This window comes from Mugil cephalus, chromosome 8 (genome assembly GCF_022458985.1).
Source record: "Mugil cephalus isolate CIBA_MC_2020 chromosome 8, CIBA_Mcephalus_1.1, whole genome shotgun sequence".
NCBI classification, from domain to species: Eukaryota; Metazoa; Chordata; class Actinopteri; order Mugiliformes; family Mugilidae; genus Mugil; species Mugil cephalus.
Genome location: NC_061777.1, coordinates 11,976,742 through 12,002,925, shown reverse-complemented (window position 1 = coordinate 12,002,925; position 26,184 = coordinate 11,976,742). Strand labels below are relative to the sequence as shown.

Genomic DNA, 26,184 nt, shown 5'->3' with positions numbered 1-26,184 from the left:
GCACAGTGAAGCAGCTATAGACCTATCAGCTATGTAATAAACTGCATTTACTACAATATAGAATATATATAAACAACTGACAAAAAATGCACATACCAGATTAAAATAAATATATTTTGCCATATTTGTCGGTTCAAGTGCCACAATAGTTTACAATGTACTGTATAGGGGTACAAATAAAGGTGGGACAGCGTGTTGACTACAATACCCATAACCCCACGCGGCTCCAGCGATGCACGTTGGACGTTTGTTACGTAATGTAATTTCAAAGGTTGTGTACATTTGTCGGAGTCTGCCGTCTGGGAACATAACGTGACTGTGAATTCAGATCGTTAGTCGGTGCACGAGCTGCGGCCTGAGACACGAGCCCCACAAGGTAAGAGTCTGTGCTTTTATACGCGGTCTGTACGGGATGTATGGAAATGGTATGGGAGCTCCATGCTGTTTGTTTGTGAAGGAAAACTCAGAAATCAACAGTCACAGGTCCATCTTTCAACAAATGATGGTCGCTGCTGTTGCTTTTGAAACCAACCAGTGCCAAACCACGAAGAAAACAATGAGTTATTTAAGAGGAAACCACAATTACAAAAGGGATCGAAAGGAGATTAAGTGGAGTCTATTTAAAGATTGTCTCTCTCTTTCTGTGGTCATTCTCAGTTTCAGCTGCCAAGTCAAAATACTATTAATATAATATTCATGTGATGTCCACTGTTGTATTTGTCCAGTCATTCTAATCACTGTCTTCCATTCACGTCTGTTTCTAAATCAATCAATCATGACTGGTACTTTTAACCTGTTGCTGTGGTATCGCATGTTAAAAACAGGTAGATCTGAAATGTAATGTATGGGCTGCATTTGTGATGTCAATAAAATGAGTTATTTAAGAAGAGACAAAAGATCAAAAGTAGCTCAAGTAAAGTCAGCTGAATCTATTTTGAGACTGTGTCTGCCTGTGGGATCCTGTTTCAGCTTCCATGCTATAAGAATATGTAAATATTCATACAATATGTAAGTATTTAGTGGCTTTTATTCTGCAGTTTCGGTTCTTCATTCCATTTTTTTTATTATCCCTCATTCATTCCTTCATCCATATTCCCTTTAACCCTCGTCCCTCTGACTGAGTCCTCAGGTCAAACTGTTATCTAAATGATAGTAGCTGATAGTCAGTTCTCTCTCTCTCAGTCTGTCTTCTCCTCCGGCCTGTCACCATGAGTCCCTGACGCCTGTTCGTTGGGATCATTTGTCGCCATGAGCGGTGCCGCGCTTGCCATCGTGGTCGTGGTTGTCTTCTGCCTGGCCCTCTACCTCCTCCAGCGCTATGGAGATCTACGGAAGCAGCAGCGGATGGTCCTGGTGGGAACCCTGCTGTCCTGGTACCTCTGCTTCCTCATCGTCTTCATCCTGCCGCTTGACGTGAGCACGGTAAGAAACCCCAGCGCACGTTTCATGCATGTGGCTTCAGTAGAATGTGGGTAAAAGTAGAATCAGAAGGAGTTTTAGTTTGTTTCAGAGTAACCTGCCACAGAAGGACGTGGAGCTGTGTGTTCATTTCCACTGCTTTTACTTGTACCATTTTCACTGCGACCTGTCGTCGAGTGCGTTTGCCTGACTGTGTAAAGTCTGCTCTTCCCTCAGACCATCTACAAGCAGTGCGTTCTAGACAATTCAAATCATTCAGCTGCCCTGACTCAAGCAAGACACGGTAATCCAACCAAGGCCAACTCATCTTCTTCTCCATCTTTAAGGTAAATAAGCGTCACATTTGATGATGTGGAGGGAAGGAAGTGAGCGGCTTGCAAAAAGATCTCCAACGAAGCAGTTTAAAAAAAGGAATACGCGTCTTCTTACAGAAAACCTTTTGCAAAAAGGCTGCACTTTCACGTATGAAAAGTCCTAATGATAGGAGTGTTCACATTCCTTTTAGGATAGCAACTAACAATCTCTCACAGAAACCTCAGTTTGGGAATGCAGACAGATGGCCTTGGTGACAGTTTGCTCTGTCGCCGCTGCAGGGACACAGATAATTTCAAATCACTGTATGAATGCAGGCTGTGTTCCAACATGCATGCAAAAGTGCAACATGTGCGCTTACTGTCCGATTCGTTCATCTTACACCTCATGAGTTCTCATCTGCATTCAGCCGCTTTCAGTCACAGAAAACAGACTGCCTTTATTCCCAGCAGCTTGGTTTTATTATACATTTAATAATTAATGACGCCCTTTAATGACAGAATTCACTTCACAGCTGTTATCAGTGTCAACATCTTTTTTTCTTTTCCTGTAGCCTTCAAACAAATGGGTTTGTAATCGGCCTTATTTGCTCAGCGGTATTATAATGGTACAGTAGAGTTGAAAGTGTGTTCTAAATCCAACGGTTTAGGTTTTGTTGGACTTTATGCTGGTAGAGTCGTACAAATGCTCAAAATGTGCAACATTTCCACCTCTCCCCAATGTCCCTGACACAATGGAGGTGAACTGAATTCTTCATTCACGTTGCGCTCACGTCATATTTATTTTGGCACATTTATCCGTCTGACATAGCGCTGTGATGGATAATTGTGTAATTGCGCTGTGGCTGCATTAAAGCTTCAATGGTGTCATAAGTCACATGATATCAGAGCAAATTTATTATCTTGTGTTTTGGATTTACAATATCAAAGTTGTTAAGGTCAAGCATATGTCAGAGCTGTTTGGTCTTCACTCTACTGTGTGTGAACTGTGTGCTCTCTGTGTGTGTGTGCTCAACAGTGTGCTAAGGGCGTGTGAAAAGCCCTGGAGCTATATCCCAGATGGAGTCCTACCCGTGTTTTGGAGAGTTGTTTATTGGACTTCCCAATTTCTTACATGGTGAGAAGTAAAATATAAAAGCTAGATGAAATAAAATTACATTAAGGTAAAAGCACGACGAGACGTAGAAATATAAAAAATAGACTTTAGGTCTGTCTGCTGTTGGTTTTTATGATATAAATGTACAATTTCACAATTAATGACAAACCCTGGCAGTGGCTTTCTTTTTCATTTAAATAATATACAGGAATTTTAAGTATGAGTTGAGTGAGTTACAGTACACTACTCTTGATACGGATGCGATAGATGACAGATACTTGAGAGACAGACCATGATGGGTGTGTTTTTGTTTACTGACTGTCTCTTCTGTGTGTGTGTGTGTGTGTGTGTGTGTGTGTGTGTGTGTGTGTGTGTGTGTGTGTGTGTGTGTGTGTGTGTTCAGGCTGCTGCTGCCCTTCATGCAGTCGTACGCTCGGTCGGGAGCTTTCACCCGAGTCGGGAAGATTAAAACGGCTTTAATTGAGAATGCAATATATTACGGCACCTACCTCCTTATCTTCATCTCCCTGCTCATCTATGTGGCTGCTCATCCACAGTGGAAACTCTCGTGGTAATTTCAAGTGTACCTTGTCTTTTTTTTTAAATTATTATTATTATTTCTGCTAATCCTACTGGGTTCATCCAGCGTATTGATCGTTTTTGCTAAACCCGTACAGGACAGAGTTCCAGACCATTGGTATTACAGCTGCCAACACCTGGGGCCTCTTCCTCCTGGTGCTGCTGCTGGGCTACGGCCTGGTGGAGATTCCGCGTTCTTACTGGCTCTCGTCTTCCCATGATTACCTGCTTGCCAAGACCTACTTCAAGGCGGCGAAGATGTCTAGCGAGAAGGCAGCGGCGGAGGAGAACCTAGCAGATGTCATGGAGGTGAGGATATATTATCCATAATGAGGCTTTGTCTTGCTTGTTTTTTCACTTCAAAAAAAAAAACTAAATGTTTATATTATCAGGAGGTGGCAAGCATACATGAATCTGTCAGGGACGGCCACTCTCTCAGGAAGTGTGTGGACACCATTTTTACAAAGGTGAGAAATATGTTCCTTATATCCAGTGTTAATCACTGCAAGCGTCCCCTTTCATGTGTACACGGCCCTCTCAGTTTGAACAGTCACGTTTACTTCAGTGTCGTGTCATTTCAGTGTCCCCCTGACTACCAGGAAGAGATGATAAGACGCGGGGAAAACTCTGCTGGCGAGCACAACGGCATTCCCACCAAAAGAGCCTTAGTTAACCTTCATAAAAAAGTAATTATTTGATATATTCTAGGAAATGATTAGGAAATATGACCTCTCGTGAAAATATGAATAATATTGATTTTGCCTGTGTGTGTTTCAGGTAATCTCTGCTGTGCAGAGACACAACCAGACTCAGGTTCAGTGGTGTATCTTATTAGATGAGGCCTTCCATCTGGAGGACGTAGCTAAAAGCCAGAGCAGCCCGCTCCGACAGTTCACACACAGCTTCCCTTCGACGGAGTACAGCTGGATCCGTAGGTTCATCTACACTCCTACCGTTGGTGAGTTCAGTAAATATAGAAAGCAGTCATTCAGAATTTGGTCATCCATTTTTCCACCACTGCTTGAATTCCTCATTTAGCAACAGAATCTCGAATGTTGCTATTTTTTTTTTTTATTCAATTAATTTTATGTCCAACAAATATGAGTAAGTTAAAGGATAATCTCAATATATTCAAGGGTCTTTCTTCAGATGAACAATGCTTCTTCTTCTTCTTTTGCCATCCACTCAAAGCTCAATTTGACTATTTTGTCCAACTTCTGCATTAACGCCTGTGTGTGTGTGTGTGTGTGTGTGTGTGTTTGTTGTGCTCAGAGTGGTACTGGAAGTGTGTGTTCAGGCAGAGTTCCTGCAGGCTGCTGGCGGTCCTCCTGTGTCTCCTCTCCGCAGCAGTAGTCTGGTCCGAGTGCACCTTCTTCAGCACACGCCCTGTCCTCTCTCTGTTTGCCGTCTTTATTCAGTTGGCTGAAAAGAAATACAACTACGTCTGTATTGAGGTGAGCAAGCGCACACTGAGGGGGTAATAATCACGTGAATTTGCGGCAAACAGCTGCGCTCGGACCTGATCCATCCAACCTTTCTCTACTCGTGGTTCTGTTTCTCTCCACCAGATGGCGTGCTTTGTCAGCATCCTCTTCATGTGCGTGTGCGTCTACTCCACAGTGTTCAGGATACGAGTTTTCAACTACTACTACCTGGTGCCGCATCACCAGACTGATGCTTACAGCCTGCAGTTCAGTGGCATGTAAGTCTGTTAAATCTACAAAAAAAATAAAAAGCATCACACCTGTGTATAGATTTATAGGCAAATGAGGAAGCACATGGTGTTCTCATGTTGCATTATTCTGATACCATTTTGTTTCTCTTGTTTTCTGTTTTTGTTGTATTTTTGTTTTTCTGGCTCAGGTTGTTCTGTCGTCTCACACCTCCTTTGTGCCTCAACTTTCTGGGCCTGATTCACATGGACTCTGCCATCTCGCACCAGGACAGAATCCAGACGTCCTACACCTCTGTGCGTTCCAAACACACTATACGATCATTTCCGAAAACATAGTGTACGAATAAAAACATGTTTAAAAATGTCAAAATGCGATTTTCCCTCCGTCAGATCATGGGCTCTATGCGTGTGCTGTCTTTCATATCTGATGGGTTCTACATCTATTATCCCATGCTCGTCTTGCTGCTCTGCTTTGCCACTTTTTGCAAGTAAGCCGACAACTTCTAACAACGTAATGCTATTTATCCATTTTGTTTTTAATACTGCCGGTATCTGCTGATGTTAGCTCATTGAATATTATATCAGTTCTAGTTCTCAGTATATTGTATGTCTGTAGCAGGGAATTGCTGTTGGAGTTCTTAATATTATCCTGCTACAAGGGACTTCTCATTTCTTTGATAGTGGGCGTGTCATTCAGATTTTTTTCTTAGTATTATCTTTAGGATATCTTTTTTTAATCTCACTTTTATTTATTTTTTTGCTATTTTTGTCCCCGCTACCGTAAAACCATGATATCATTTACTCTGTTATTAGTTATACAGTATATTACAGTATAAGACGCATATGATCATCAGTTCTTCATAGCAAGTCTGTGGGAAAGGAATCTGCTGAGAATTGTTTATTGTTGGATTTTACTGGTTATGTTGTACGTACTGTATACACTGTGTGTTTAACAGTATGTACGTTTATTGTGTGTGGTTGTAGTCTGGGTTCCCGGTGTTTGAACCTCCTGGGCTTCCAGCAGTACATTACGCACGATGACCTGACCTCTGACCTGGTGGACGAAGGCAGAGAGCTCATCAGAAGAGGTAGTTTCACCATAAACTTGCTCTTCCTGGTTGTTTGTGCCTAAAGGAGCCATGTTTGAACTACTGCAGACTGGATCTAGGATTCCACTTCCTTGTTTTTTTTTTTTTTTGCATTAATGAACCATGACCACAGGTTTCCTCACTGGCTTCCGCTTTATTTCTCACATCTCACCTTACATTCAATTGTGAAATGTCAAATTAACATATGTCCACTATTTGTTCTCATTAAGCACGGATGCTTTTTAACCGTGTGCTCCGCAATGTTTTGTTTTCTAGAAAGAAGGAGAAGGCAGAAAGCGGAAGATGGAGAAAATCGAAAATGGGTCAGAAATCTTTTTTTCTATTAAAGAAATTCTCCTACATCCATACACCAATCAGACATAACATTATGACCACCTTCCTAATATGTGTAAGTCTCCCTTGTGCCTCCAAAACGGGGCCTCTGTGGATTGTTCCAGTGCATCCCAGAGATACTTTGTCAGTTTGGGATCTAGTGAACTTGGAGGCCAGGTCAACACCTTGTGTTTTTAGAGTTGTCCTTAAATCATTTTTTTGTGTGCGTGCCTGTGACTGCTGCCATCAAAGAGTGTCGTTGCTATGTGAGTGTGGGTGTCATGGTCTGGTCTAGATATGTCTAGTACATGTCTAAGTAACATCCACATCCAAATGTCAGGTCCAAAAGTTTCCCACCATAACACTGTATTGTCACAAGATGGTCAGTGTTATTTACTTCTCCTGTCAATGTTATGGCTGATCAGTGGAACGTCTTCCCAGTCTGCGGCCTCCTCTGTCCTGGTTTCTGTCAAGTGTGCTTACATATTTACCAAATGTTCCTGTTTTGTTTTTCAGGCCTGGAGGGAGCGGTACGGCGTCCAGGGAGCCACAGGTCGTTCCAGAGCTGGCTACTCTGAGTTAAAGGATAACAGTCCTGTAACAAGGATGAAGAAAGATGGTAAGAATTTATAGAAGGAATTAGTGTTGTTTATTTATGTTATAGGTCGTTGACCATAAGAGTCACGGTTCCATGCAGGAAACTGAAAATCTGCCATTTTAGTTAAGTACATGCTCACAAGTATATGTAGATAAAGGTTTTTGCGGTGTGTTGGGTTGGGTTACTTTGAATCACACACCACCCACTGAATCTTTGGACTTTGCTCCCTCAGGAACTTATACTTAGTCCGGTGTAAGGGACTGACTTTAAAAGAACTTCTCCTACATACTTTAACAAACAATAACTTATCAGAAAAACAGTATTTTGTTATAATTGTGAGTTTTTGTTGCAGAATCTACACACCAATAATAAGTGGTCGTGTCAGCACATTCCTCACTTTGTTTCAGTTCAAAGGTGGATAAGGTTCACTTGTTCGATGTGTGCACGGAGAAGTCAGAAAAGCTTTGCTGATGTTTCTGTGTGTCCTTTCTTAGTTAGCACATTTGCCAGGAGAGACGAAAGCACAGATGAGCAGCAGACACGCTGGCTGCAGGACAACTCCAGTGATGAAGGATCGCCAAGCAGAAGGTACAGTTTCACCAAATGTTGTGTCCTACAGAGCTAAATCATACTGTGTCAAACAGACTTCCTCTGTCACTCACTCTTTGTTTTTGACACCGTAGGTCCTCAGCAGGGCGTTACCTGTCACTGTCGTCTCCCCCAAAGGGCATCTTTGATGATGTTTAAAGATAAGAAGGGAAATGAAAAAGCCTGAAACCTGATGGTCTTACAATAACTGTTTAAAAAAACATAGGGTTTCTGGTTTAAAAACAGGTAATTCAGTCTCAAGGAATCTCAGGAAATGAATAACTAGAGGATATGACGTGCACATGCTCTCAGGTAATGGATAAAAGTGAATACACCAACCTTAAGTTAAATTTTATACCTCAACTGGTTCTGTTACTGATTCATACAAAGAGATCGGTAACTGTAAAAGGGTGTGTGTCATCCAGTGCTTGAACTTGTTTGATACAGCCATACCCCTTTTTATTATTATTGTTATCATTATTATTATTGTTATTATTATTATTATTATTATTATTATCTTTTGAACAGAAGTGTTTTATTAGTAGAACAGTGTATGAAAGAGTAGACAGATATTTGTGGTTTTTACCACTATCTGAGTATTTACCAGTATACATAAATGACTCACTATGCCGGAAACAAAAATCAAATACACACTCAGTGCATGTTGACGCCTGTTTCATGTTGAACTTTTTTCATTTTGGACTGCATTTCTAGATTAAAGATTCAAGAATCTTTTGTTGTCATTATGTGTGTACATAACTTGTATGCCCTGCAGTCTCCAGCTAATTATTGATTTTTGGACGATTTTTGGTGTGCCGTTTTATTGTAAATAAAATCATTCTACCCCTTCATGGCATCTTTACTTTTAATTTATATATATATATATATATATATATATATATATATATATATATATTATATAGTCAAGCTTAAAACCTAAGTAGCGTTAGTCTACGTTTTATTTAATGTTTTATTTTAAATAAAAGATTTCTTTTATTTTTTAAGTAGGCTGTTATTAGGTTACGCTTATTGTGTGGAGCCGTGCTGCATTCAAGAGCTCTTCGTAAATTCGTAATTTACCATTCGCAACTCGAACACTCTCCAGTAAACGGTGCTTTAACATCAAGTTGTTGAACCGTTACTTTACTCTATGAAATATTTCATATACATGCTATAAATCGGGCATTAAATGCGTTTTGGATGTCTCTAGAAATGATGCTCCACTGTACAAGTACATTTTCCTTACAGCAAGCAGAGGCGGCACAACAGTTAGCCACAACCACTCGGCGGTCTGCATGGTAGTGATGGATACGAGCTAACTACCCGTAGTTATTTGCTCGGAATACGCGTTTAAGTTGTCAACCACATCGCCAGGAATCACTTCTACCGCCGACCCGAATATTTGGGTGTTTTCCGGCTTGTCGGATAAGTAAGTAGATGCTGTGGCTGACTGGAGAAGCTGCGTTGCTAACGACGTTAGCTTTAGCTTGCAACGTAGACAGCCTACTGGTTGCTTTCAAGCATAAAAAAAAAAAACCACAGGCGAAAATATCGATCTCGATGCTTTCCTTTTATTAGCTTTGCTGTTCACGTTTTGCTAAAAGTATATGTTTACAATTTAAGTACGTGTGCGGACAGAGTGTGACGACTAGCTCATTGTGGACCTGCGTTTAGCTGATCTACAATACGAAGAGGGGTGTTTTTGTCTGAGTTTTATATGGCAACGATTGCAGTTAGAAATGTAATGTCTCTGTCGTTAATGCTCATATGTTGTATGTACGAGCTGATTCAGTGTGTGATTGTTTGTGATCTTGGACTGAGGTAACAATCCTCTGCTGTAACGCCACTGCTGTTGTGTGAGGATTAAAGTATCCGTATCATCGATTTATTCTCCTTCAAAGGAGCCCTGTGTGTGTTTGCAAGTCCCTTTTCCATTTGCATGATGGATGAAACCCAAGCACAGGAGGTAGGCTGGTGCATATTATTTACACGGACAATATGCACTCCCTGCACCAGCCAATACCTGGCTGTATCAGTGAAGTGAATGTTGTGGACTTTGGATCTTTGTAGAGAGATATGCATTATTTCAACGTAATTAATTGGATTAGCACAATCGGGAGAAAACAAATTGACACACTAAAAGGCACTGAGGTATTTGGCAGTGACAGTTCTGCGGTGAGTCAGGATTATTCGTGAGAAAGTGAGTTAAGAATAGGGTGTCTGTAGTGGAATAGCCAAACTCACTGTGAGGTTGAGGTGATCATGTGACTTCCCCAATTTCTGACTTCCTGTGCCCCATTTTATCTCTTGGCTGCCACCAAAGACTTCATACAAGCGAAAGCAGCTCACTTTAACTAGGCCTCTGCTTCAGCAAGCCCCTTACAATCCCCAAACACCTGCATGCCCCTTTTGAGATCTTAACCGACGTCTCTGCAAAAAACAGAAAAGACTTTCTGTCCTGGAAATAATTTAAAGCACAGGTGTCAGACATGCGGCCCACCACAGGGTCCTGTCTGGCCCGCTGCATGAGTTTTAGGGGGTGGGAAGAAATGACTGTGCATTGCTTTTTCTTCCGATACAATATCGATTTTGAATGTCTTAGTATGGACTTTAAAAGAAAAGGTCACCACTTTTTCTGTACAAGTGCAATAAACTGGGAATGGATAGTTTGGATTGATATTGTTTTTTTGACTCAGTTTGTCCAATGAATGATGTCATCTGATGTACACATATGCAACTTGCGGTGACCAATATACAACAAATTTCTCAACATTTCTCAGTTTCTCACTTCCAATATGTCACAATGTCATTATATGGCGATAATGTATCGTATTGTGCCTCAAGTATCATGATATGTATCATATCGTGAACTCCTTGCTAATATAGAAAATAACTTCTATCCCTAATTTATCCACCGTTGTAGTCAGAGAAGTGGACAGAACACAATTTGAAGGATAGTTATTAAATGTAACTATTGTCCTAATTTACTTGTTCGTCTTTGCACTAAAAAAATGGAAAAAATCTAAAGCTGTCTTTACGTATAGGTTATTATGGTGTTATCTTAATTGTTTGGCCCATTTGAGATCAATTTGGGCTGAATGTGGCACCCAAGCTAAAATGAGTGCGACACCCCTGATTTGAAGTGTACTAACCCCTGGCTGTATTTTGTGTGTGTCCAGTTTGTAGGTCACTATGGGTGGGCTGGGGAACGGCCGTCGTGGAGGTAGATCACCTCCTCTGATGATCGCGGCCCTAATCGCTTGTATCCTGGTTCTGGGGTTTAACTACTGGGTGTCCAGCTCCCGCAGCCTGGAGCTACAGGTAGGTTAACATCCATGTGTGTTACCTTAGTGACCAATGAAGGTTTATATCTTAAAAATGTTGGAATGTCAAAAAAAACAGGCACTAGCCAAAACATAACCTTCATGAAGCTAAAATTTAGCTCATTACAAGTGATTTCACTACTGATCTCGCAAGTCATCAATCAATTAAAATTCTCTCTTTCTAAACAGATCTGCGCTTTTTTCTTCCAGCGTTTGTTTGAGTCTGATATGTTTTGAGTTCACATGCTAAACAGGTGGTTAACATCAACTGGATTCGTACCACAAATGCGGTATTTCCTTCTGCGGAAGTTAGATAAGTTTTGTGAGAAGTTGGGCTTTGGTGTTTTGGTTATCGCCTCTGTATGCCCTTTTACTACATGTCACACCCTTTAATGCAAAGAAACAAACTTAACCCAGGACATCGTTTGGGAAATTTCAAAAATATAAACTGCACGATGGGGTTGATGGTGTCATCATTACACATTCCCTGTTCCGTCTAAACATTGTGAAAAGACCACAGACTTGACAGAGTAGTATTATTAAAAAGACTCTTATCGTTATCCCTTTATCTACGTGTGTGTGTGTGTGTGTGTGTGTGTGTGTGACAGACTAAGCTGTATGAACTGGAGGGCCAGGTACGACGTGGTGCAGCGGAGCGAGGCGTGGTAGAGATGAAGAAGAATGAGTTCCAGGGAGAGATCCAGAGACAGAAGGAGCAGATCAGCCACATTGAAAGCTTCTACAAGAAACAGCTGGAAGAAGCCCAGAGCACCTGCAGCCAAGACAAGGTGCACGTTAACAACATTTGTTACTCTCACTCGACGCGCACATCCTCACGGGGAAGTTTGATGCAAACGGCAGATATTGACAGTTATATTGTGGTTTTGTCCTAGATGACACTCCAGCTGAACATTTCCTCCAGTGCCAAAGCCATACAGGAACTCAAAGGTAAACTGTGAAGATTTGTTCTATATTTGTCAGAAACTGTGTGGCCTTAACAGCCAATAAAAGTATGTTGAAAATGAACAAAAAAACTCTCTGATGTCCTGTGTGTGTGTCTGCTGTAGGTCAACTGAATCAGCTGAGCGATGACTTGGGGAGGGTTCAGAAGGAGCTGCAGAGTTGCCAGGGCAACATCAACACCCTAAACAATAAACTAACTTATGACATGTAAGAGTCCATTGAAAGGAAATAGCAATACTTGTTTTATCCTTTTTTTTTTTTATGTCTGCATCAGATATATCACATGCACATGAACTGATATCGCCACTGTAATATATACTCCTTGTCACTTCTGTCTAGGACCAGTTGTCACTCGCAAGTGTTGTCCCAGAAGGAGCAATGTGATGAGAGAGTGGCGGCTGCTAAACTTGAAGTTCAGAAGAAAATGGAGAAGCTCATCCCTGTTCCAGGCGTCTCCTCACAGGTTGGTTATGGGAAGTATGGGAAATAATGTAAAGCATTTTTATTCAAGGAATGCCATGAGTTCCCAGCAGGGATAAGTAAAGGATTATCCTACCTTATCTCTACTGATACTTTCTGGTTATAGTCAAATAAACTGCTTAAATACAGGTTTAAGTAGTAAGTTTCGGGGAAAACTGTAGGGACTAAGTCTGAAATGTGAAAACGGTAAGATGTCTTCTGCCAGGCAGAATGCAATCCCTCGGTTCTGTCTCTATCAAGATGAAATGAAGAAACAGGGACATTAACAGTTTCATTTGTTTTGAATTATTTATATACACTTAAACTGCTATGTCTGTGGTGTCAATAGCAGTGCGACCGGCTACCGTGGTAACTGTAGTTGTAGTCTGCACACAACATTTCTTTAATCGGGGTCAGATCATCCAAAACGGGGACTGTCACCAGAAATCCGGCGTATCTGGTTGCCCTAATTTACCAGAGGATATGGCTGCTCATTTACGGGATCTCGTCGTACTTGTGGCTTATGGTTGTACTTCAGTTGGTGGAATAAATTTGCTGTGTTTGCAACTCTGAGTCATTGTCTACTTTTGCAAACCTTGCATACGAGACAAGTTCGTTCCACATCCACATTAAGATATCAGAACCAGTTCCACATTGTTGATGAGGAGCCTCATTTAGCCACAGGCGACGTTGTATCACTCTCCATTGTTCTCAAAACCTACAGAACCACAGATTGCACAATTTTTGCGACACTTTAAAGATGTTCAGTGATGTCCTAAACCACCCTCATTGCGCACATGCAATGATAATAATGGAGTTGGCATTTCTTGTATTTATTAGTGAAAGTCCCCTTATTATTACTCATCTGTAGCCTGGAATGTAATATTTAATGTTTACTCCTCAGCAGGAAAACAAAGGGGATGGAGCAGTTAAAGACGACAAACCAGTCAAGACTGACTCGGACAGAGCTCCAGCAGCAACTGTTGTAAGCCACACACCGATCCTCACTCATTCCAAAGAGACTGAACCCCCAGAACTGCTGACCAACGAGATCACCGTGGACAGAGGTAATAGAGGATCTAGAGTGTTCTGGTTATAAGTTTGCTCGAATTAAATGAAACACAAAATGCAACAGCACTGAAATTGTGTGTACAGTGCATGCTGTTCATGCGGTGTATTTTATGTGTTTACATCTTTACATATAATAGCACAGTACAACAACAACAGCTTGTTATTTTTCCAGCTCCCAGTGCCCCGGTGGAACTGTTACCAGCCAAGGATTTCTCCAAAACAGAGTCTCCCACAGCTGCTGCAGTGAAGCAGGACGTGGTGGAGCCACAAGAGGGCGCTATCAAAACAGACGAGGTTGAGACAGAGACCAGCAAACTACTGAAGAATAACCTGACTGAGAACAAAGGGATTGAGTTGATGGATGCTCAGGAGGACGGTGTTCAGACTGAAGGTGAAGAAACAAACACGCCGAATACACCTTAAATTGTGCCTTCGTACCAAACGTTACGTTCTCTTCAGATGATTTGTCTTGACCCATGTAGTAGATACTTTATGTGAGACAGATTACAATCTAATAAGCTGCTTCACCCTGATGTGTAGTAGCATTTATTGTCTGTTTTTCAATTTTGACTAACTAACTAAAAGGGATTTGTATTTTTCAGAGGCAGACCCTGGGATGGAAGGCATGCTGATTGGTCGGGGGAAGGCAGATGATAATGTTGGTCTGAAGCTTGACGAACCAGATGAATATGATGCAGATGAGCAAGTAGTGGGCGGAGTTGATCTGGAGAAACAACAGCAGAGTAAACGGGCTGAAAATATAGGTACGTGTGTATCATTTAGGATAAAACTGAGCAAGATACAGCCTTTTTTTTTTACTGGTAACTACTAAGAAATAAATGCACGTTTGTGTGTCGTGTTAATAACCACACTGTTCTGTTTGAAAGACATGGAGGAGGACCTGGCTGACTATAACGGGGACGATGAGAATGAAGGAGAGTTTGAAGCAGATAAACAGGCTGAGCTCGCTCAAATCTAAGGTAAACACTGAAACACGCACTGATGTCTTCCTCCCTATCACTCACTTGTTTTCTATTTCTTTAGGTCAGGGGTCTTTTTTTCATTTTATATTTTTATTTATATATATATTTTTATATTTTATGTATATTTAAACTTCTATACTAAACTTGGCCTAGTGTTTATAAATCACGAACCCCCTGTTAAAGACCTATGCTTTAGGTCATTAAGATACAATAACACTAACTCAGTGTGTCACACATTGTAACCTTCTGTGAGTTTATGTAAATATCCTCTGACACTGAGTGAGCGACAACCTATCGAGAGCAAACATCTTTATTCAGGAGGTATCTGCTCCTCAACTCTCAAGCCTATATCAGTCTTTTACTAGTTGCCACGACTTAAAAGGGAAGAACAATGCGTGGGAGCACATTTATCATTGTTGCCTTAGTTCAGTCGGAGCATTGTGTGCACATTGAACCTACAACACACAAAGTATACGCAGCAAGCCAGAAACAGTCAATTGCTGTCAAGTCCCGGCATCTTAGCTCCATGTATATCTTTATTATTATAATTGAACAATAAACAGTGACGGTTCCAAGTCAAAGCCACAAATGATGTGTGATGCATGTCTGGCGTAACAAAATGTAAACAGAGAATGCAGTAAAAATAACAAGAAGCTGACTTGCTCTTCAAAAGGTGTTTTCCCCACCGATTTACATATGTATGAAGATTTGTTGTTCCACCGTTGACATAGGAACGACGTCTGGTGATGTGACAGGCCTCTGCTTTAGTAATAGTCCTCCACTCACACTTTCTTTCGTAAGGAACGTCACTGTGGTAGGAGTTTTGCAACGTAGTTAGTTTTGGGCCAGGAGGCTGGAGAGACTTCCTGGGTTGCAGCTCGCAGTTGAACTGTGCTTTATTGCGCTTTTGTGAATTTTTTTGCTGTTTCTGACACACACTTTAAATCCAAACCGTCTCCAAAATTGTTGAAACAAACAGCTCCCCTCTGAAAGCATGATTCGTGTGTGTGTTTATCCACACGTTGTCGCTGCATGCAGGACGATACATCCAGTCCTAGCTGGTTTCCTTTCTGATGATCACAAATCATTGAGGGAGTAGTTGGCGCATGCTTTCGCCTGCAGCAGATTTTACCCACATCAGAATATTTTGTGTTGTTTTTTCTTTTCTTGCAGGGCTGAAGTTGGAGAAGGATCTTGCGCAGCGCATTAGTCAACAACACCTGTGTTACACAACAGCAACGTACAGGTTAATGCAACCAGTATAACACACTGAACACAGAATAGAATCGGACAGAATTTTCTATATGAACAGGATTTCAGTGTTAGGTCCCTGTTAATACCTTACTTCATATTTTCAATTGAAACTGTTTTTTTTTTTTTATCATCTTATCACAATCACAACTTTTGAAGACTTGACACCACAAAAATGAAATCAGTAGAGGATCTGTTGGCATCTTATATTAAGCTGTTAAGTGTCTCGTAAGTCTCTCCTAGAAATGATTTTGACGTCGGGTCAGTGGTCCTGATCTGTTAAAAGTCAGATTAAGTTTTCCACAACTGCATAAATCGAAAAGTGCTGTGATTCTTGTTGGTGTTAAGTCCAACTGTGATACTATTAAACGTAGCCAGTAAGAAAAATTAGAGCAGACGCACTGAATCCATGCTGCCAAACGTGATGTAAAAGCTAAGGCTGGCTTAATATACGTAACTAAGTCATCTTCTAGGGCATCATTAATTCATTCATATCGGAATCATGTGTCGATTTCTTTTTTTTAATTATTATTTTATGGCAGCAACATTTTTATTTTGAGCTCCGATCACAAGGTTAAATATTGAACATATTTGGGGTTAAATTGTTTTAATTTATAACGAGAGTAATGTCTGGAAAAGCTGGGATAATGTTCATAATGGTCACCAGTCTTGGTGTATTTGGACACATGCCTTATTAATTGTGTAGACACCAGTCCTCCCTGGCCGAGGGAGGCGCTGTGGAGGTCGGACATGGGGAGGAGTTTAGATTTTACTTTGTGAATACTGTCTCCAGTCTGCTGAATGTGTGTGTGTATGTGTTTGTGGAGGGTGATTTCTCAGAATTGCTGTAACATTATGAAGAACATTTCACGCTAGTAGGCGTTGACTGCTCAACTGTTTCGTGTCATTCTGTTCAAATGAAAGCTGCGTTAAACTGGAAAATGTTAGTGTGAGGAACTAATACTAAGAATGAGAAATAATAAGAATAGAAAATAAATGTTAGTTCAGTTTAGATATAGAGTTGCCTTTGGTTTTAGACTGAACAGAAGAATTGTTGAGAAGACACTCGGCTTCAGTTGCAATCGCCATCATTTTCATAATAATTTAGGTATCAGCAATAGTTTTTTTTTAATGCTGTTATTTGCTTATCTGGAGTTTTTCTTTGTTGCTGCTCGTTGGCATACAGTGCGTGCATTGTTACTGTGTCTCTGAACCAGCCTGGTGACCGAAAAACGCTCCTGTTCTGGAGGCTGCCCCCACAAAATAACACATTACGTTAAAATAATAAACTAAATCATGATATGTGAGCACTTCAGCCGAGAAGCACATGCAGAATATGGAGCCTTTGTGTGCGATGTGTCTTTCTTTTCTCCAACATTGAAACCCAAACTGTAAGAACTAGCGGTAACAACATTTCAGACCTTTGTCAACTACTTTTCTTTATTGACAAACACATATTTTACAAATGTGGAACTTTCTCAGAGCGGCTCCCCAAGTAGTAATAAGTAAACTTTTTTTTTTAATTAATATTTATGCTGTTTTTCTTTCTGTTCCTGTACCTTTTGCCTCAGAGTAACCAAACAAATACTGAACAGGAGTGCTAATGAAGGATTGTTGCTCCGTGACAACTTACACAGAAGGAGAAACTCTTTGTACATATGCAAAACATATCGGCATGTATCAGTCCTACACTGAAGGACTGGACACAAACCCTTTCGTCTGCCTCTTTGTCTCGCCCAACCTTTTGCACAGGGAATGTTACTTATTGTTATTATCATTTTTTTTTTTTTTTTTTAAATGTAATTTTATTGCCGTCTCATTGTCTGACTCCATTGTCTCGTCAGAAAGCGTCGTCTGCCTGCTTGTAAAAAGTCCCATTTTCTGAACTACAGTTATATGCACCTGGAGAGAAAAGTTTTTATGATTTTTTTTTTTTTATTATAAAATGCTTAACTTTTGTTTTGTTGGCAATAATACGTGAGAGTTTGTATTTTTATTTGATCCTAATTTGCTGAACAAATTTACAAAAATGTTTAAATAATCATAGCGTTTATGGACAACAGAGAATAAAGTGTTTTTATTACTACTGTCAAGGAACAGCTTCTTGTGCGATTCATTGATTGCTTGCAAACTTTATTTGTAATAAATGTTAAAAGAAAACAAACTGTCGCGGCCTCACAATGATGTAACCTATACGCAGTGCATAAGATTAACAGCGATAGTATTTTGGACAGTATTCATTTACTAGTCCAATTAAATTAGTTAAATGTTTATAACATTTGAAAGTCAACTCCTGATTTAGAAAAAATCTCACAGGGTTCTTAAAAGTTTTATGAGTTCATCGTTTGGGTTCAGTGCCGGTTCTCAAGTCCTTATGGTTCCCCAAACTAGAGAAGAGTCCTAATTTACCTTAGGTAAAACTGTCTTCTGGATAAACCCCTCATAAAACTCGCCCTCAGCATAACACCACTACCATCCCTATTCAGTTGACCGTAATTTCAACAGATATGCAAATAAGAAACGATTGCAGTCAAATGAGGAACACCTAAGCATGGCGTGGTGGTATTCGTATGAATATCAGACGGCGGGAATATTGCATTTGAAAGTTGTTTTTATTTTTACCATTGCACAACAAACTGAAAGTCTTGCATTAAAACCCTTTTTTTCCTCACAGATGTGCTACAGATACTGTCCCATATAAATAATATTAATACATTTTAGGTATATAGCGCTTTTCAAAACTCAAAGACACTTTACGAACGCAACATAAGACAAAGCACATTAAGTATAACAATAAATCGAAATTGAGAACAGCTAAAATGAACGCTGTAAAGTAGCTAAACGTTAAAAGAGTTGGGTTTTTAAAAGGAATTTAAAAGTGTTGGGCTCGGAGCAGTGTCTGGAGGGGGGTGGCAGCGAGCAGCAGCGGCAGAGAAGGCTCCCACGTAATAGCACAGAGCATTATTACAGGGCCCAAATGGGGAACACCTAAGCATGGTGGTATTTCTATGAATATCAGACAGAGGGAATATTGCAAAAGTGGGTTTAACTTGTTCTACCACACATTTATTCAACAATAAACTGAAGGTCTTGCATTAAAACACTTTTTTTCTTACAGATGTGCTACATATTCTATCCCATATAATTGCTTATGTTATTACGTGGTGATGTTTAATCCAACTAGTGGCGCGGAGCATTATTACAGGGTAACTGGGATGTCACTAATTTAATCATACTACTAGTATATGGAAACTGTGTAAACACAAATTCCTCCGTAGACTGATTACAACACAAGTCGTCTTGCATTCAGCAGAAGGACTCCAGACCAATTGGCGGTGTACTCTGTTAAAAACTGGATGTCATACGATAATTAAGCAGCGCACTGACATGTTGTCACACAGTGTGAGACACAAATCTGAAGCAATGATACCAAATGTAGAGATCAAGAGGCTTTTCTTGAACAGTTCGAAGTTCTAATTTAAGGTTTTGGAAAAAAAAAATAACCATAAAGGAATTCTAAAACGTATGAATCCCCCCCACACACACAAAGCATAAAAGGTGATGTGACCTGGTGCCAGTGTGCACAGTATTTTCATACACTCCTTGGATCCTCCCCAGCACTCTCCTCGTCCCACCCTCACACTTCACTTTACTGCCATAACAGGTGTTTGAATAGGTGTTGGGGTGTGGGGAGGGTGCTGAGGGCCACCTATAGCTTTCGAGCACATCCACGTCGCCCAAGAGACCAGCCGATAAACACCCCTCTCCAACACCTGAGACTCACTATAAAAAAGCTGAAGTATCGAACGGTCACCACCTGAAGTGATCCACACGCAGAGGGACCATGATGAAGCTTTGCTTTGTTGTTTTGGTGCTTGCTGGTGAGTTCTTTTTTATTCATTTTAAATCCAAAGACTTTTTTTCCATCTCACATGTGCTCAATTGATCTGATTGATTGTCTGCAACCGAATTGCTGACACAACTCCTCGTCTGCTCTTCTTCCATCGTACCAGGCGTAGCCTCTGGGGAAATCGAGAAGAGGGTTATTGGGAGCAAGAAATGCGACGGGGAAAGGAAGTATCATGTCCAGATAGAGACTGTTCAGGGGAAAAAGCCCTGTGGAGGCGCTCTGCTTAACAAACGCTGGTTCATCACAGCTTCACACTGTGGAAATCAGTAAGAAGTTTCATGTGTGTTTCACCTCTCTGTGTGACACAGATGCTGTAAAACGAAACATTTTAAATATTATAGACCATCTGGTTAGAATTTTAAAAAATTAAATATAATGTGTTGCATTATTTGTGTATTTGCATTGTTTGATTAAAATGTCCTTTCCTGTTTTATTTTTTCTTCTTTTTCTGCAGGAAAATTAACGTCAAACTTGACACAAGCCATAGGCCATGGTATAAAAAAGCCAAGAGCTCAATCTTTTCTTTCTTCGGGCGGAAGGACAAATATGATCAAGAAATTCCAGTTAAGCAGCAGTTCATCTATAAAGATGAGGAGGGGAAGGAGCATGACATTATGCTTGTGAAACTGTCCAAGGATGCGTCTTCTAAAAGTACCCCCATCAACCTTCCTCCTGCTGAATGTACTAAACTAGAGGTGAACAAGCAGGTTGAGATTGGAGGCTGGGGAGCCCATAAGGCTGACTTGAAAAGTGAGAAACACTCAAAGAGTCTGTTCAATTTTTGTTTTGAAAACATAACTAACTAGTTGACGCTTTGTTTTAAATCCCCAGAATCAAGTAGCCTGAGATGTGCCAATACTGCCATCACTGAATGTGGTGAGAATGATAAACCTGGTAAAGTCTACCACGTTGATGAAGCTGCAGTCATGTGTGCCTTTAAACCAGATGTAGAAGTCTGCTTTGTAAGTAACCTGCTTGTTTTATGGCTCCCCTTGTTTTCTTCCCTCTATAGCTTCCAAAATGCGAAACAATCTCACCTCCGATCTCTGTCTTCCAGGGCGATTCGGGTACGGCCGTGGAGCACGACGGTGTCTTACATGGAATTATTGTGAGCGAACCGGTTGATACGTGTGTAAAGCGCGTTGTGATGTTGGATATCTGCCACTACAGGAAGTGGATTGACGAAACCATGGCTAAGCATTCATGAGTTCATTCATAACCATAGTCACCTGCAGAGAGAAGACGATGTCAAGTAGAGCGTAGGCAGCTTGGTGTGATAAGAAAGACCCATTTTAATGAGGCAAAAAAATGACTTTAAAGTGCATTAATCACCACTTGTTGCATCAAAGTCTTTAAAAAAAATAAATGACTGTAAACTATATTTAAAATTTCTGTCTTACGTTTCATGAATTAAAATAAATATGGCTGCCCGAGAGTCCCTGTGTAATTTGTTATCTCTTCATGAAACCTCATTTCCATAACAATTTGACTTTCAAAATCACATTTTACTTCTAAGGCACGTGAGCTGACCGGTGCCACATCACAGAACAAAAGCTCAGAGCTCCCTGGAGAGAGGTGCAGAACAAAGAACTTTTAGTCTAGCCCTGCTCCCGGTGGTTGGAGGAAGTATTCAGATTCGGGAAAAATACTTTACAGTGTAACTGGTTAACTTGTGGCAACCCATGTTCAGCAGTGCAAAGCAAAAGTAGGCTGGTCTTTGCCTTTCGGAGCCTCATGCAGCCCCTTTGTCTTTCAACCTCCCCTCCTTACAGTCTCTGCAGAATGAAATGATTGATAAGCTATAACCTGATGCACATAAAACACACACACACACACACACAGTGACATTTCATACCTTACTCAAGAATTTACACCGTATAGCCACGAATTTGCTCCCTTGTGCTGATTCATAATCTGCCCTTTATTATTCCTAATGCTAAATAAATAAATTATATATAAATAATGACTTTAAATGTGCTTTTATTCACCTAATTATTATTGTTGTTATCTTTATATTGTAATATTCCAAAACTTACTCACCGGGCCATGAGTTTTTTCTAATTACTCCGACGCCTTACCATCGATTAGTGAGCTAGAGGCACGTCTGGGCACGTCAGGACAGCGGCCAGTGAGCGTCTACGCGGAACACGTGACCGACCGACCGAGCTAAATTATAATTGTTAGTCTTGAAGGGCCACAGAGACGACTGGATTTGAATATCAGTGGTGTAATTTACATTTACAGTTGTTCCTGCAAGCGTGTGTCTTTATTTAAAGGGTGTCAAAGAAAAGAAAACTCGACATGAGACACTTTTTTTTTGGAGGCAAAATGAAATGACTTAAAGGGTATGTGACTGTAGCTCAACAAGTATCTGTGAGCTGAGCGGTCAAACTCTGGGAGCACCTGTGGACGCACACTGCACAAAAAATGCAACAGGTTCTTTTGCACAATAATCTGATCCTAGCGTTTATATCATATTCCAATTTTTCAGCATTTTTTGAAATTCCCTACCCGCACTGTATATACTGGCTGTCAGATTGCTGTATATTCTTGTCTTTTTTGTACATTCTTTCAAATTTGATACTGAAAGACTGTACAAAATATACCTATATATATATATATATATTTTTACTTGCAATTGACGGAAGGGGGCGCCCTGTCCATGCATTTTCCTTGATCAGCTGAAACAATATGTCAATTGTGTGGCGGAACTTCACAGTCTCAAGCAAGTTTCGTCATGTGCAGTTTGCAATACCTACATCTGCCAGCCATACTTCTAGAGGCGGTGCTGTAATAAAGGATTTTAACACATCAAATCTCATAATCGATCAAAAACGGACGACTGAGGGAAGTTCAAATGACCGCCAGTAAGTACTCAAGCCGCCTTTATAGTACTGCGGCACATCGACGCAGTGAGCTACGCACGTAGCCTCCGACGTAGTGAGTCATTAAAAAAACTGCGTGCAGACAGCACCAGAGCATACCAAATAATAAACAAATAATTGTGTTATTTATTATTAACATGTTTTATTTTCCCATTGTTTTTACACTTAGACTTAAATACATAAATTTGACTGACTGAATTTGTGCCCATTGGAATAATAGGATGAAGAGATGAAAGACTTAAACAACAGTTCAGTAATGTTTAAATAACAAAGAAAAATAATCGGCCAAATTGTTATTTGAAACACAATCCCTGTATCGGCACATAATTTCACTATCAGTGCATCCCTACAAAAAACCTAAAGGATCGTTTTTCAAGGAATAAGACTATTTCTGCTCAGACATGGACTTTCATAATGTGATCATCCCTTTGAGATAAGGACAATGCCAAAAAAAAAGTATACCTTTCTTTGCCGTTTTAGTACAACAATTTTTACAATATGGAACAGCAGTTACAAGAGATTCCATGTTATCTTTTTTTCTTTTTCTTTACTGGTTGCTAAATAAATAACACTTTTTGGAGGGGGATTGAATGCACACAAGAGCAAATAAAAACTACTGATCCAAAAAATGTGTGTATTGCGTTACCTTGGTCTCCTTCTTGTGTCCTCCAGCCAGGAGGTTCATAGCTGTTGGGTTTGGCCACCTTCGGTATACGGTTCACCTGTGATCAATAATTAACAACTGATTATGGGTAGTCATGGGTAGTTTTATGTGGTAAAGGTACCACATAAAACTCTAAAGTAAATCAGGTCAATCATGGAGCCCACATATGAAAAATGTATTTTGTTACAATGCTGCCACCTAGTGGAAGAGCCTGTTATTGAACATGCAGGCGTTGAATGAATTTATTTATTTTATATGTATAAAAATATGTTGTACATACAAAGAGAAAGAACTAATGATTATAAACCCCCCAAAAAAAGACAAAATAATATATAACACATATACATTACATAAATGTCTATATAAGCATACGCTTTTATAGCCATTTATGCAATGTATATATGTTACATATGTTTAAAAGTTTCAGATCTATAATAAAACCTTAATTCATATTATTATTTAGACTCTGAAGTGATCGTTGTTGTGCTTTTTGATGTGGTCATTTATTTAACTGACACCACTACGTTTATGTTAGTGTTTTTTTCTGGAGAAGATACAATATGATATTTCTACAATCGTATACTTCAAAACTTTGCCTTATGCCTCATCAGTCTGGCTCGCTCTGTAAAAACGCCACCCAAACCCTAGTGGCACTGGCAAAAAAAGTTTTATTTTCGCAAAAAAAAGCAGTTTTTATTGGGTAATGTAAATACTGAAAATAAATCTTATTGTTCTATATCAGGCTAAAATCAGTGAAATGGTTTTGTTGGGCAATACAATACTGACGATTTCACTGAGAATTAGCTGAGGAATTTTTAAGAAAGAAGTTAATTTTAAGAAAAGAACTTCAATTAAACATATTAATTAAAGGTTATAGTCTATTAAATGTCGGTTGTGTTAGTTTAATAAATTTGACTGAATTTTTGCCCATCGGGATGCTACGATGAAAAGATAGAAGATTTAAACAACAGTTCAGCATTATGTAAATAACAAAGAAAAAAAATCGGCATCGGCCTAATTGTTATTTTAAATATCGACACCGGTATCGGCACAGAATTTCGCAATTGGTGCATCCATAGCAAAAACCTAAAGGAGTGACAGTATTTCTAAGCAGACTTGGACTTTCATAATATGATCATCCATTTCAGATAAAGCCAGTGCAAACAAAAAAAAAAGTTTACCTTTCTTCTCTTTTTGCTGCTCGTCCTCACGCTCCTCAAAATCGCTCTTCGCCATGAAGACGCTGCCGAGTGGACAACAGCCACCGTAAGAATTTGACAGGTACCTAGAAAAAATACAAACATTTACGGAGAGTCGACGTATCGTGCTTTAATTGTGAGCAGCAGTTCTCAGCGATAAACATACGTCCTCTTACCATGCGATCATGATCCTCAGGTTGTGGTAGAGGATCCAGGTGCCGAGACAGGCTAGATGCTGCCGCTGAGGCAAACTATGCAGCGCTGCGTCCACCTTCTCCGCCTGCAGAGGCATGAAGAAAACCACACCGATGTGGTAAAGCGATATGGGTCCATTAGTACATAAATCTTTCCAGCCAGAATCTCCACCCAACTTGAGGCACAAATTGCCAAAAAAAGAAAAGAGAGAGAGAGAGACAACAGACGTTGTCAACCTCCGTTGTGTCCGTGGATCTGGATGTGGCTGCATTTCACTACAAGAAATGAGACGCCCACGCACAACAACACGAGTGACATGCATACCCTGGAGCAGTGCGTGACAAATGAGTCAATGTTCGCCTGGTGCTTGTTGAACAGGCAACACCTGGAGAGAGAAAAAAACACACATAGACACAGACAAAATAATCTCAAGTGGCTGCAGGTGCATAGTTAATCAATATGAGTGAATGAGAGATGCTGTGTGCAGGGACTCCATGCATCATTAATTCCACCAGTAAATGTCTGAAAACCTCTGCAGCTGTGATAGTTGACTAAGTTATACTATTCTTAGTATATTAACCACATCACACCATCAACTTGTTTTACGACTAACTTTACTAGAATCATTAATCTGTAAAAGTTACAGCATCTTGCAGTAAAACTGTGGTGAAGAATTATTGTCCATGTCCTTTTTATAAGCTGCAGTCCTGTGGTGGCAGAAAAATTAACAACTCTGTGCCTGGGTTTAAACTTTAACCCAGATGACACGAGTTTAAAACCATAAATTGCAGCCAGCTAGGTGGGAGATTAACCAATAATATCACTCAAGATAAAACTATTCAAATCCATACATGATGTAAATACCTGCTTTAATCATAAAAACTGTTGGTAAACTTACTTTTAGGAGAGAACAGGTGGGCTCACAAAGTACCTCAGAGCATCTTTAATCATGTCCTGCATCAGTTGAGTGCCAAACACTTTCTGTGGATCATCCCACTGATACTTGATCAGTTTGGGATGTAGTGAATTTGGAGGCCAGGTCAACACCTTGTGCTGTTCTTCATGTTAGTTTGTTTTTTTGCCTTTTTTTTTTTTTATTAATTGTGTAGACAACAGTCCTCCCTGGCTGAGGGAGGTGCTGTGGGGGTCGCACACAGAGAGGGGTTTATGATTTTACTTTGTGAATACTGTCTACAGTAGTGATTAGGAATTCTGGCTCTGTTTAGAGAGACGGTTCTTCGGTTCTTTTGGTTCGGCTCACTAAAAAGACCCATCTCTTTCGGCTTTCAACTAGCTCCTCAGAGTTTCTTGTTTCTTAAATTCATTTATTACGAAATTGTGTGTATAGTGTAAAAAAACACTAATAGAATTACATTATATCAGTTGTTTATTAAATGGCTATGTCTTTATTTAAATCCTCACTGAACTGCTACAAATAATATATTCTCATCTTCTGTAACCACTTGTCCTCTGGGGGATCGCAGGGCAGTCTATCCCAGCCGTCACTGGACCAAACCCAGTCACAAACCAGGAACCATCAGTGCTAACCATCACGTACTGTGCTGCCCACAATATATATATATATATATCATAA

At 40.1% G+C, this 26,184-nt stretch overlaps 3 protein-coding genes and 1 long non-coding RNA gene across 5 annotated transcripts; 3 read left to right on the top strand and 1 right to left on the bottom strand.

Moving 5' to 3' along the window:
* Nucleotides 1–259: 259 nt before the first annotated feature.
* Nucleotides 260–8,538, top strand: lmbrd2a (LMBR1 domain containing 2a). Its single transcript, XM_047593085.1, has 18 exons — nucleotides 260–376; nucleotides 1,183–1,422; nucleotides 1,636–1,745; nucleotides 2,749–2,847; nucleotides 3,230–3,397; nucleotides 3,504–3,714; nucleotides 3,798–3,872; nucleotides 3,987–4,091; nucleotides 4,183–4,363; nucleotides 4,678–4,859; nucleotides 4,974–5,107; nucleotides 5,269–5,374; nucleotides 5,471–5,568; nucleotides 6,065–6,168; nucleotides 6,445–6,491; nucleotides 7,018–7,120; nucleotides 7,594–7,687; nucleotides 7,783–8,538. The coding sequence occupies exons 2-18, from the start codon at nucleotides 1,249–1,251 to the stop codon at nucleotides 7,844–7,846; spliced, it is 2,055 nt and encodes a 684-aa protein (XP_047449041.1). The 5' UTR covers nucleotides 260–376; nucleotides 1,183–1,248; the 3' UTR covers nucleotides 7,847–8,538.
* Nucleotides 8,539–8,927: 389 nt separating this feature from the next.
* Nucleotides 8,928–17,535, top strand: golm1 (golgi membrane protein 1). Of its 2 annotated transcripts, none has more exons than XM_047592500.1 (11): nucleotides 8,928–9,116; nucleotides 10,867–11,008; nucleotides 11,619–11,798; nucleotides 11,904–11,958; nucleotides 12,078–12,180; nucleotides 12,313–12,436; nucleotides 13,340–13,499; nucleotides 13,676–13,894; nucleotides 14,106–14,267; nucleotides 14,391–14,483; nucleotides 15,660–17,535. In XM_047592500.1, exons 2-10 carry the CDS (start codon nucleotides 10,880–10,882, stop codon nucleotides 14,480–14,482), a joined length of 1,224 nt encoding a protein of 407 aa, XP_047448456.1. In that variant the 5' UTR covers nucleotides 8,928–9,116; nucleotides 10,867–10,879; the 3' UTR covers nucleotide 14,483; nucleotides 15,660–17,535. The 2 variants fall into 2 exon arrangements, with proteins under 2 accessions (XP_047448456.1, XP_047448455.1); XM_047592499.1 differs by having other exon boundaries at nucleotides 13,337–13,499.
* On the bottom strand, nucleotides 17,515–24,985 carry LOC125012516. The gene is made up of 3 exons (XR_007113288.1): nucleotides 24,572–24,985; nucleotides 23,179–23,254; nucleotides 17,515–19,759 (listed from the first exon to the last, which is right to left on the bottom strand). It is a non-coding gene; the product is annotated as an uncharacterized LOC125012516 (long non-coding RNA).
* On the top strand, nucleotides 19,544–21,075 carry LOC125012515 (kallikrein-8-like). The gene is made up of 5 exons (XM_047592501.1): nucleotides 19,544–19,618; nucleotides 19,751–19,913; nucleotides 20,102–20,397; nucleotides 20,479–20,609; nucleotides 20,705–21,075. The coding sequence occupies exons 1-5, from the start codon at nucleotides 19,582–19,584 to the stop codon at nucleotides 20,852–20,854; spliced, it is 777 nt and encodes a 258-aa protein (XP_047448457.1). The 5' UTR covers nucleotides 19,544–19,581; the 3' UTR covers nucleotides 20,855–21,075.
* Nucleotides 24,986–26,184: the final 1,199 nt, after the last annotated feature.